Source organism: Euleptes europaea, chromosome 2, assembly GCF_029931775.1.
Source record: "Euleptes europaea isolate rEulEur1 chromosome 2, rEulEur1.hap1, whole genome shotgun sequence".
NCBI lineage: Eukaryota > Metazoa > Chordata > Lepidosauria > Squamata > Sphaerodactylidae > Euleptes > Euleptes europaea.
In genome coordinates this window covers 140,071,700-140,084,110 of record NC_079313.1, presented here as the reverse complement: position 1 = coordinate 140,084,110, position 12,411 = coordinate 140,071,700, and the positions used below count along the sequence as shown (strand labels likewise).

Here is a 12,411-nt window from a genome sequence, read left to right as displayed (position 1 = left end):
CTGTGACCTTTGAGATTCCAGACTCTGGAGATGTTTTTGACAGAGGTGTCCAACATCTGGCTTGTGTCCAATAGACCTCTCTTGGGGCTCGTGCTTCAGAGTTGTTCCCTCTCTTTTTCATGGACCCACAGCATTGATAAGGGGTTCTGATCTGCCCACTTTAAAGCAGGAGAGAAAAGGCAGCTCTTAGCAGATACAGAGCAACTGAAGAATATGACGCTGAGGATGCAGGAAAAGGAAGGTATTTATTGCAGTGAAAGCAGTAGATTGCATGAGCCTCAAGAATGGCCAAGAGAGGCAGGGAGGGGGGATGTAGCCTGGGGTCTCTTCCTGGGGCTTTGGAGTTGCCCTGGGGAGTCCAGCTGTCCTGCGATGAAAAGAGAGGGGGGCCTCACTGCGCAGTGGGCTTGGCTGTGGATAGAAAAGAGGCAGTGAGTTGGGGGGGGGGCTGGGGGACCAGGGGGTGTTTGCAGAGTGAAGGCCCTGAGCATCCTTCCCTTGGGATTGCAAGCCCCATTGCTACTCCAGTTTCCACACCAAGACAAATGGGCAAATCTCCCTCATGGAGCTGGCATATGGGTAGGAAGAGTTCATGCCAGCCGCATGGATTTCTGTGTAACCCCACAGTTTGGTCACTTCCCATGGCAAAAGAAGCCATTCCAGTTAAAGAGGTTACCCTTTCCAGGAGAGATTTCTTAGTCTTTGCCTCGATTTCCACAGACTCTCATGCACTCTGCCTTGGTGGCGAAATTATTGTCATTGCCCCTGCAGCCCCCATAGATAAATTTCTTGCAGGTCCGGCTGGCTGGGTCATAGTAGTAGCGCTCCATGTGGGCCAAACATGGACCAGAGTCCATGGGCAGGTGGCAAACCGCTATGGCCACAGCAGGCACAAGAGAGAGAGAGAAAGAGAGAAAGAAGGAAAGCGGTGAGTGACCTCAAAGGACCTCAGTGGGGTACAATGCCACAGAGTCCACCCTCCAAAATATCCATTTTCTCCAGGGAACTGAACTCTGGAGATGAGCTGTAATTCCAGAGGATCCTCAGGTCGCACCTGGAGGCTGGCATCCCTAGTTGTCAGCATTCTGGCCTCATTCTGGCTAGCTCCATGCACCTGTCCTGCTGAAAGGGGGAAGGGGCTGTGGACCTCTAACTAGGGTTGCCAGGTGCCCGGTGGTGGTGGGCAAACCCCCATCAATTCACCCCTCTGCCCGACGACCAGCTGAGGGTTGGCGGGCAAACGTGCATGCGCGCATGCACATTGTGGCACGTCACTTCCAGTTTACAGCTGGAAGTGCCGCCTCATGAGGGGCCTTATACCACTCAAACTCCCAGTTTGCACCATATGACTGAGCAACATATGCTCCCAGTTTGAGTGGTAAAAGGCCCCTTGCAATGCATTTACACCCAGAAGTGTCTCATTGCAAGTGGTCCTCCCAAACTGGGAGTTTGAGTGGTATAAGGCCCCTCGCGATGTGGCACTTCCGGTTGTAAACTGGAAGGGATGTGCATGCGCGTCAGCACACATGTGTGAGATCTCCCCAGCCAAAGCACGGAAAGGCAGCAGGTCCATACCTGGACGGGCACCACAGGCCTTCTCGCACGCCTCCTTTGTTTCAAAGTTGTTGCCGTTGCCCTTGCAGCCCCCGTAGATGAACTCCAGGCATCTCTTTTGAGCAGAGCTGTAGTAGTAACGCCAAAGCCTCATTTTGCACGGTCCTGTCTCAGGTGGTAGCTGGCATCGGTTACGGAGAGCTAGTGGACGGGAAGCTGTTGCAGGGGGAGAGGAATTTTATCAAGAGATTCTGTGGCACCGGCGGACTAAACCTGCCCTGGCCCAGGGCTCCTTGAGAGAAGCTGCCAGAAAGGGCTCCTTTGCCAGTACCTGGATCCAGGCAGCTGCGGCTGCAGCCGTTAAAGCAGCACTTCTGGGTGCGGGGGCACTGTCTGTCGTCGTTGCAGGTATCGTTGCAACCAATTAAGGTCTGCTGAGCTCTCCTCTTGGGGCACTCTCCAGTGTTCTCTGAAAGAAGAGTGGGCCAGAAGAAAGGTGTTTCCATCAGTGCCAGGGAGTCATGAGTAGGGGGTGCCAACTCTTGGTTGGGAAATTCCTGGTGATTTTAGGGGTGGGGCTTGAGGAGGGACCTCAGCAGGGTGTAAGGCCATAGAGCATCCATTTCCTCCCGAGGAACTGCTCTCTATAAGTCTGGAGATAGCTATGATTCCAGGAGAGCTCCAGGCCCCACCTGGAGGTTGGCAACTAGTAAAAAGCCCCGTTCTATCACCAGCCACCCTCTTGGTCTTTCATTTACAACTACTTCCAATGCTCTTCAGAGCTGCAACAACAACAACAAAAACTTTGAATTTCTGCTAAAGCCAAGATTGTGGGGGTTCTGTCCTAGGAGGTGTGAAGAACGTGCCTCTGAGCATGGGTGGGTGGACTCGATCCCTGCACTGGAGTGTTACCTTAGCCACACACATCTGGGCAGTCAAAATGAAGAATGCAGACAATTGCTCCTGGTGTGGGGGGGGGAGTTGCATTTAGGAATGCCTGTTTAGATTTTTACTGGGGTTTTCTGTCTGAAATAGAACCATTAAAAATCTCAATCATTTCATTTTTTATTTACATGTTAATGTGCACTTTCCCCAAGTTTTCTGCCCGTTTTGTCTTTCACATCTCTCCCCCCCCCCCCACCATATTACTGAGCAGCATATACCCTTTGAGATAGAACACCACAAAAGATCAGAGTTAAGGTGACTGTACAGGTGCTCGTAGCCTGGTTCTTTCTGTGTGGTGTTTCTCCAGTGCACAACAGTGAAACACCCTAACAAAAGAATCTTAATGCAACCATAGTTATTAAAGCATTGATATTCTTTGCAGCATCCATGAGCATTAGCCAGCAGCACTGAAGAGGGAAAGGAGAACAATGAACTAAACAGGATGTGAAGAGAGACAACATTTGCACCAATTAATTTGAGAAACTGGAAGGAAGCCGGTGGGGATCCCAGGATGAAGCAGAGGAGGAGGAGGAGGAGTTGGTTTTTATATGCTGACTTTCTCTTATCACTTAAGGAAGAATCAAACTGGGTTACAATCACCTTCCCTTCCCCTCCCCACAACAGACACCCTGTGAGGTAGGTAGGGCTGAGAGAGCCCTAACAGAGCTGTGACTAGCCCAAGTTCACCCAGCAGGCTTCATGTGTAGGAGTGGGGAAACAAATCCAGTTCACCAGATTTGTGTCTACCGCTCCTGTGGAGGAGTGGGGAATCGAACCCGGTTCTCCAGATCAGAGTCCACCGCTCCAAACCACTGCTCTTAACCACTACACCCAGCTGGCTCCCTGAAAGACAAAATGGCAGTAATCCACTCGTCCCTCTGGGAGCCTCAGCACCTGACTTTGTAGAAATAACTCTGTGGGCCCATCTGTGCACACACACCTGCATTGACTCCCCCCTATCCCAATGGCCACTCTGCAGACGCCGAAAAGAATACCTTGCACAGCTTGCATGCACCTCCGCTCGCATCCAAAGGAGCAGCACTTCCTTGCAGGAATGCGAATGTCCTGTTTGCAACTGTGATCGGTACTGCACCTGGCCAAACAGATGGTGGACCAGCCAGGTGGGAGAGTCACCTGGGGGCAGTAGCCTCTGATGTCTGGAGATGAAAAGAGAGGAGGAAGAGTCAGGAGCTCATAGCTAGCTTGGTTAAGAAGTGGGAAAACCAAAAGGCCAATTTTTTACTCTTTTTGTTTTTACACTTCTAGGCCAGTTCTCCAGCCTGTCAAGATCATCCTGTATCTTGGCTCTTCTTCTACTGTATTTGCTACCCCTCCCAATTTAGTATCATCTGCAAATTTAATAAGCATCCCCTCTGTTCCTTCATCCAAATCATTTATAAAGATGTTAAACAACACAGGGCCTAGCACAGATCCCTGAGGAACTCCGCTAGTCACTTCTCTCCAAGTGGATGAGGAACCTTTAACTAGAACTCTTTGGGTATGATTTGTCAACCAGTTGCAGATCCACCTAACAATAATAGGATCTAAACCACATTTTCCCAATTTGTCAACTAGAATACTATGTGGAACCTTATCAAAAGCCTTACTGAAATCTAGATACACTATGTCTACAGCATTCCCCTGATCCAGCAAGGTGGTAACTTTCTCAAAAAAGGAGCTAAGATTAGTCTGACATGACTTATTCTTGAGAAACCCGTGCTGGCTCTTAGTGATCAGATCCATCCTTTCTAAATGCTCAAGGACGGACTGTTTGATGATTTGTTCAAACACTTTTCCCAGTATAGAAGTCAAGCTGATGGGTCAGTAGTTACCCGGATCCTCCTTTTCCCCCTTCTTGAAGATGGGGACAACATTAACCCGCCTCCAATCTTCTAGCACCTCACCTGTTTGACAAGACTTTTAAAAAATAATGGACAGAGGCTCAGAAATTACATCTGCAAGTTCTTCGAGTATCCTTGGATGCAATTCATCTGGATACAATTCATCTGCAATTCATCTTTTTCACATTTTTGGTACCAATGCACACCATGAACACTGGCTCCTCCCCAGTAGAGTTGTGCATATCAATATGCCGATTTTTTTTTAAAGCAAAAAAATACCTTTTCCGTATTTTTGGGTTGTTTTTTTAACTGGCAAAAATATTGTGGCAATAAATGGGAGTTGAAAAAGCAACCCTGAATTATTCGGCATTATTCAGGGCGTCTATGGCCCTACCACTATTTTATTTGTTTGTTTGTTTGGGGCATGTTGGAGCCGGTTCTGGGGCAAGGTTCCGGGGCAAATGCTTCTCTATAGAGGAGGGGTCACCACTTTTGGGACCCCATAAATTTGGACCCCCTTCCCCAAACCTTACCAAACTTCAGGGTTCATGCAAGGAGAGGCCTTTGCAGCTACGCTGCAATTTTGGTCACTCTACCTTGAAAAAAGCCCCCCTGGACAATTTTAAAATTACTTACTTTTCACAGTCTGTAATGGCCCCCTGCTTCTTCACCGAAGAATTGTGAAAAAACTCAGTTTCCTATGAATGCTTGCAATGGGGCTGCACAATTGCACAGGCCTATTGCAAGCATTAATGGAAAACTGAGTTTTCCCACGACTCTTGGGTATGGATGCGGTCATTACTGATTGTGTAAAGTATTTTTAAAATTCTTGGGGGGGGCATTTTTAGAGGTAGACTCACCAAATTTGCAGCGTAGCTTCAAGGGACTCTCCTTGCATGAACCCCATAGTTTGGTGAAGATTGACTCAGGGGGTCTGATTTTATGGGGTCTGGAAGGGGTCATCCCCCTCCTCCATCGAGAAGTATATTAAAGTTAAAAACTTTTGGGATATGATATATAATGAATTAAGATTAATAATGCAACAAAATATCCCTAAAACACCGGAAATGATGTTATTGAGTATAATACCAGAACATATTTTGACGAGACGAACATTTTTTATATATGCCACCACTGCAGCAAGATTGGTATATGCAGCTAAATGGAAAATGTTTGAAACACCAGACAAAAAGGACTGGATTAACAAAATGTTTGAACTAGCCAAAATGGCAAAACTTACTGCTTTAGTGAATCAAAAAGGAAATGAAGAATTTGAGAGAGAATGGGAGGCATGGAATATATATTGCGAAAATGAACTCAATATGGGAAAAGTTAAAGGATATGTCTTAATCTAATTCAATTTATTTAGAAAAGATGAAACAGTTAATAGTTAAAGTATAGAATGTGATGATAAGTAGATTACTGTAATGATTAAATGAAATATAAAGAATTAGAAATTAAATATAAAGGGGAATGTAGAGATATTTAAAGGATAGAGGTGGGAAGGGGGGAAGTTGAAATAAAGTTAACACTATGAGATTGATTAGATAAGAAATGTTTATGTTATGTAATTATGTAATTTTTCATGAGTTTATATGAGAAAATTAAAAAAAATTAAAAAGAGAGGTATATTAAAGTTTACAGTGCTTCTCTATGGAGGGGGTTGACCCCTTCGTGACCCCAAAAAATTGGACCCCCTGACCCAATCTTCACCAATCTTTGGAGTTCATGCAAGGAGAGTCCCTTGAAGCTACCCTGAAAATGTGGGATCTCTTTCTCCAAAAATGCCTCCCCCAGAGCTCATTAAATAAATTTCCATAGGGAAAAGCCTGGGGAAAGCAAAAGCCGAACATCTGATTCGGCAATTGGCTATCGGCTATCCAGCTTCACCATTATTCCCAGGTTTTGGTATCTGTTAAAACCGAAACCTGGATATTGTCAAAATGGCTAATTATGGGGTATTTTCGGTTCGGGTTTATCGATATGCACAACCCTAGGGGTGAGAAGATCATATTTATTTTATTTTTATTTTATTTGATTTGATTTATACCCCGCCCTTTCCCAGCCATAAGAGTGGCTTCGCTGGGTCAGATCCAGGGTTCATCTCATCCACCAAGCTGTTTCACACAGTGGCCGACCGGTTATCCCCAGAAGACCTACAAGGACACCCCACGATTGCCTGGCTGCCCTGGCTACAGAGAGTGACAGCAACGGACTAGATAATATGGCAGCCACAGGTCTGACCCTCTAGAATTTGGTTAAAGAAGGAGGAGGAGGAGGACTTGGTTTTTATATGCTGACTTTCTCCGTCACTTAAGCGAGACTCAAACCGGCTTACAATCACCTTCCCTTCCCCTTCCCACAACAGACACCCTGTGAGGTAGGTGGGGCTGAGAGAGCTGTGACTAGCCCAAGGTCACCCAGCTAGCTTCATGTGTAGGAGTGGGGAAACAAATCCAGTTCACCAGATTAGCCTCCGCCGCTCATGTGGAGGAGTGGGGAATCCAGCCCGGTTCTCCAGATCAGGTTCCACCGCTCCAAACCACAGCTCTTAACCACTATATTACGCTGGCTCTTATTTTAAAAGTGCTGTGAGAGCCTGCGCCTGATCATGCCTGTGGCACGGCAGTACCAAGTGATCTTATTTCCCCCTGTGCCATTTGGGGAGGGCTGTTTTAACACTTGAAAAGAAGTACGGGAGATGCAGCAGGACCAGGCCTTCGGGCATTTTTGAAATGGCCAAATTGTTTTACAAAAAAGCATCAGTGGCCAAGGGTTGAGCCTATGTTTGCTGTAAGGTCTAGTTTGGCTCATAGCCTCTGAATACGTAGGTTCCATTTAGTCACTGCAGCCAAACATGTTCCGATGTGCAGCACATGGTGTCCCTCACAGCGAGCATCATGCAATCAGTCGTAGCTCAGTGGGCGCCAGTGCTTGGACGCCAGGGGGCCAAGAGGTGCCCAGTGCGGTATCTCTTGCAATGGGGCCCCTTCGTCTATAGGTTTCCAAGGTTCTACCTTTAGTCAAAGACACCCCCTGCCAATAAGTCTTCTGCCGGGACCTCTCATTGTGGGCCTCTGTGGTAGGGTGTCCAACCTCCAGGTAATAGCAGAAGATCTCCTGCTATTATAACTGTTCTCCAGCTGATAGAGATTCGTTCACCTGGAGAAAATGGCCGCTTTGTCCATTGGACTCTATGGCACTGAAGTCCCTCCCCTCCCCAAACTCCGCCCTCCTTATGCTCCACCCTAAAAACCTCCTGTTGATGGTGAAGAGGGACCTGGGAACCCTACTCTGTGGCTGTAGAGGGCAGTCTGATCTCCAGCAATTAGGTAGACCCCCACACACACACCGTACGATCCCAGGAAGCATCTTAGTTTAGTCTGTTGCTCACCTGCCTGCCATTTCTCCCCAGATGCCCCCCACCTCCAGAAGGAGTTTGAGTAGGAAAAGGGCATCCAGAAATCATTGAATTGTCAAATTTCTAATTTTAAAATGTAAACTGAGCATATAAATATTCTCACTGTTCCTGTTAATGCCAGATATTTAGCTTTGAGGTTCAAAACTGAGCATATCAATATTCTCACTGTTCCTGTTAATGCCACATATTTAGCTTTTAGGTTCATTTTAATGTCCCCCACCACTGCTGAAGCTGTTTGCTGCTACAAGTGATAGATTTCAAAAGTGTGCCAAGAAACATGACTGCAGCAGGCGCTGGAAGTGCCCATTTCCCTTACATTCAGAAGGAAGGCGGCATTCGTGTCCACATCTGGTTCTGCAGCACTTCTGTTGCCCTGGGCAGCTCCGATCCGAGGAGCAGAAGCGGCCGCACGTCTGGTCCTTCCTTTGACTCACTGCAGGGCACGTCCCCCCCTTGTCTGGATCAGAAAAACACGGTGCACACGTTACTATTCATAGAATCATGGAATCATAGAGTTGGAAGGGACTACCAGGGTCATCTAGACCAACCCCCTGCACAATGCAGGAAATTAACAACAACCTCCCCCACATCCCCAGCGACCCCAACCCTCTCCCTGCAATGCAGGATCCCACAATCAAAGCACTCCCAACAGATGGACATGCAGCCTCTGCTTAAAGACCTCCAAAGCTGGGGACTCCTCCACCCTCCGAGGCAGTGCATTCCACCATCGAACAGCCCTCACCGTCAGAAAGTTCTTCCTAATGTTTAGGTGGAATCGCTTTTCTATTAGTTTAAAGCCATTACTCGGTGTCCTAGTCTCTGGAGCAACAGAGAACAAGGTAGTTCCCTCATCAACATGACATTCCTTCAAATATTTAAACATGGCTATCATGTCTCCCCTCAACCTTCTCTTCTCCAAACTGTGTGTGTGTGTAAAGTGCCGTCAAGTCACAGCCGACTTATGGCAACTCCTTTTTGGGTTTTCCTGGCAAGAGACTAACAGAGGTGGTTTGCCAGTGCCTTCCTCTGCACAGCAACCCTGGTATTCCTTGGTGGTCTCCCATCCACATACTAACCAGGGCTGACCCTGCTTAGCTTCTGAGATCTGACGAGATCAGGCTAGCCTGGGCCATCCAGCACGAAAAGCATTTTACTAAGAAATGCAAATAGGACTACCAACCTCCAAGTGGAGTCTGGAGTTCTCCTGGAATTACGACTGATCTCCAGACTACAAAGGTCAATCCCCTTGGAGAGAATGGCCGCTTTGGAGGGAGGAACCTATGCCATCACAGCCCTGCTGAGCTCCTTCCCCTCTCCAGACCCCTCCCTCCCCAAACTGTGCCCCCAAATCTCCAGGAATTTCCCAGCCATAAATGCATCCCTCTCCAACCCCGAGAGAAGGAGACTTGACTGGGGCACTTCATTTCGTATCCACCTTTCTGCTGCTTTGGCGGTGGCGGCAGATGGCTCTGATTATCTCGTACTGAGCTAGATGCTGATTCCGTTGTGGTTCTTCTAACACAAAGGAATCGGCATCTAGCTCAGCTTGAAAAAAACCTGAGTGCTGACAAGGAAGTGAGTAGTGTTGCAAACTCCAGGTTGGGAAAGACATGGAGATTTGGGGGGTGGACCCTGAGGAGGGTGGGGCTAGAACTCAGTGGGGCATCATGCCCGAGAGTCCACCCTCCAAAACCACTATTTTCTCCAGGGGAACTGATCCCTGACATCTGGAGGTCAGTTGTAATTCCAGGAGATCTCCAGTCCCCACCTGGAGGCTGGCAACCCGACTTTCCTCACCACCAGCAAAGAGGTTGTGTTTGTGCCTTACTTGCAGCCAGAAATGATGCCCACCATCCAGTCCGCTCTTATGCCGAAATGTCGGCATCTGGGGTTTTGTCTGTGGCTCCAGGGTGGGGCAGGGGGAGGCATCTCTTACCTACAGGAGTTGACTGCCCAGAGGCAGGTGCCAGCTCAGCCCAGAAGACGAAGAGCCCCACAAGGAGGAGGAGGCGGGCAGTGCGGGGCATGATGAGGCCGGTCCGAGAGTCCTCGCCTCTCCCTGGTCCATCAGCGTTTATATTGGAGGCAACCAGATACTAGTAAGGGTGGGGGTGGGTTGCACAAGGGTTGCAGCACCGCAACTGCGGAGTGAGGGAGCAGGTGGATGGGGCGGCCATGTGGAAACACTTCTGGGAAAAACAGAAGTGGGGGAAAACCGTTGCAAAGGCCCAAATGCTGGTAATTGGATGGGGCAATGGTATGATAGATTCATAAAATTATAGAATTGTTGGAAGGGGCCATAGAGGCCATCTAGTCCAACCCCCTGCTCAAAGCAGGATCAGCATAGAGCATCCCTGACAAGGGTTTGTCCAGCCTCTGCTTGAAGACTGCTGGTGAGGGGGAGCTCACCACCTCCCTAGGCAGCCCATTCCACTGCTGAACAACTCTAACGGTAAAAAAAAAAATTGTCCTAATGTCCAGCTGGTATCTTTCCACCCGCAATTTAAATCCATTATTGGATTTACCAATAATGTGTCACCACACCTAAAAAAGGATATTACAGAGCTTGAGAAGGTGCAGAAAAGAGCAACCAAAATGATTAGGGGACTAGAGCAACTGACCTATGGGGAGCGGTTAAGACGCTTAGGGCTGTTTAGCTTGGAAAGAAGGCGGCTGAGGGGAGACATGATAGAGGTCTATAAAATTATGCATGGTTTGGAGAGAGTGGACAGGGAGACGTTTTTCTCCCTCTCCCATAATACTAGAACGCGAGGTCATCTGCTGAAGCTGGAGGATGAGAGATTCAAAACAGATAAAAGGAAGTATTTTTTCACACAACGCAGAGTTAAATTGTGGAACTCCCTGCCCCAGGATGTGGTGATGGCTTCCAGCTTGGAGGGCTTTAAGAGGGGAGTGGACATATTCATGGAGGAGAGGGGTATTAATGGCTGTTAGTTAGAATGGCTACTAGTCATGCTGCATAGCTATTCTCTCTCGTATCAGAGGAGAATGCCTATTATTTTGGGTGCTGTGGAACACAGGCAGGATGCCGTTGCTGCAGTCGTCTTGTCTGTGGGCTTCCTAGAGGCACCTGGTTGGCCCCTGTGTGAACAGACTGCTGGACTTGATGGGCCTTGGTCTGATCCAGCAGGGCCTTTCTTATGTTCTTAACATATAATTAGGAAAACTGGATTAGATTTAGATGAAGGTGGAGTGAAAATTGGAGGGAGGAACATTAATAATTTGAGATATGCTGATGACACTACATTATTGGCAGAAAATAGTGAAGATTTGAAACGACTACTGCTGAAAGTTAAAAGAGAAAGTGCCAAAGCAGGACTACAGCTGAACATCAAGAAAACAAAAGTAATGACTACAGGAGATATTGTCGAAGGCTTTCACGGTCAGAGTTCATTGGTTCTTGGAGGTTATCCGGGCTGTGTGACCGTGGTCTTGGAATTTTCTTTCCTGACGTTTCGCCAGCAGCTGTGGTAGGCATCTTCAGAGGAGTAACACTGAAGGACAGTGTCTCTGTGTCAAGTGTGTAGGAAGAGTCAGAGAGGGGTTGGGTTTGAGCTGAGTACTGTCCTGCAGACGTAATGTGCTAATCATTGTCCTGTAAGTATCAAGATAATGTACTAATGAGAGTGTGGTATGTTAATATGGAAGCATTGTATCCTGAAGTGATCTGTTAATGTGTGAAATCCAAAGCTAATCTGCATGGCTATTGTTGACTGTAGTCTTTGTTAGTCTGGAGGTTTTTCAGGGCAGGAAGCCAAGTCTTATTCATTCTTAAACTCTCCTCTTTTCTGTTAAAGTTGTGCTGATGTTTATGAATTTCAATGGCTTCTCTGTGCAATCTGACAAAATAGTTGGTAGAATTGTCCAGTCTTTCAGTGTCTTGGAATAAGACCCTGTGTCCTGTTTGTGTCAGTCCATGTTCAGCCACTGCTGATTTCTCAGGTTGGACAAGTCTGCAGTATCTTTCATGTTCTTTTATCCTTGTTTGTATGCTGCGTTTTGTGGTCCCGATGTAAACTTGTCCACAACTGCAGGGTATACGATATACTCCTGCAGAGGTGAGGGGGTCTCTTTTGTCTTTTGCTGATCGTAGCATTTGTTGTATTTTCTTGGTGGGTTTAAACACCGTTTGTAGGTTATGTTTTTTCAAAAGTTTCTCCATGCTATCAGTGACTCCTTTAATAAATGGCAAGAATACCTTTCCTATGGGAGACTGTTTTTCCTGAGTTTTCTGATTTTTGTTTGGTTTAATGGCCCTTCTGATTTCATTCTTGGAGTAGCCGTTTGCTAGCAGTGCGTGATTTAGATGGTTAGTTTCTTCCTTGAGAAACTGTGGTTCACAGATCCGTCTTGCACGGTCCATTAATGTTTTGATTATTCCTCTTTTCTGTCGGGGGTGGTGGTTGGAGTTTTTGTGTAAGTAGCGATCTGTGTGAGTTGGTTTCCGGTAGACCTTGTGACCTAACTGAAAGTTTGTTTTACGGATGACAAGGGTATCAAGAAATGGGAGTTTACCCTCAATTTCCTTTTCCATGGTAAACTGAATGTTTGGATGGATATTATTAAGATGGTTTAGAAAGTCCATTAGAAAGTTTTCTAAACCATTAGATGGTTTAGAAAGTCCAATGA

General features: G+C 47.1%; 1 protein-coding gene across 1 annotated transcript; it reads right to left on the bottom strand.

The window, feature by feature from the left end:
• Positions 1-695: 695 nt before the first annotated feature.
• Positions 696-9,788, bottom strand: LOC130473423 (carboxypeptidase inhibitor SmCI-like). Its single transcript, XM_056844944.1, has 5 exons — positions 9,689-9,788; positions 3,495-3,656; positions 1,886-2,023; positions 1,576-1,770; positions 696-874 (listed from the first exon to the last, which is right to left on the bottom strand). The coding sequence occupies exons 1-5, from the start codon at positions 9,786-9,788 to the stop codon at positions 696-698; spliced, it is 774 nt and encodes a 257-aa protein (XP_056700922.1).
• Between the last annotated feature and the right edge of the window lie 2,623 nt (positions 9,789-12,411).

What these genes read in the sequence shown, in the direction of transcription:
- LOC130473423 (XM_056844944.1), bottom strand. Translation starts at nt 9,788, where the DNA reads ATGCCCCGCACTGCCCGCCTCCTCCTCCTTGTGGGGCTCTTCGTCTTC. An exon ending in AACTCCTGTAGGTAAGAGAT is followed by an intron (nt 3,657 to 9,688) that starts GCCTCCCCCTGC and finishes TTTCATCTCCAG; the next exon opens with ACATCAGAGGCTACTGCCCC. An exon ending in CCGCAGCTGCCTGGATCCAG is followed by an intron (nt 1,771 to 1,885) that starts GTACTGGCAAAG and finishes CCCCTGCAACAG; the next exon opens with CTTCCCGTCCACTAGCTCTC.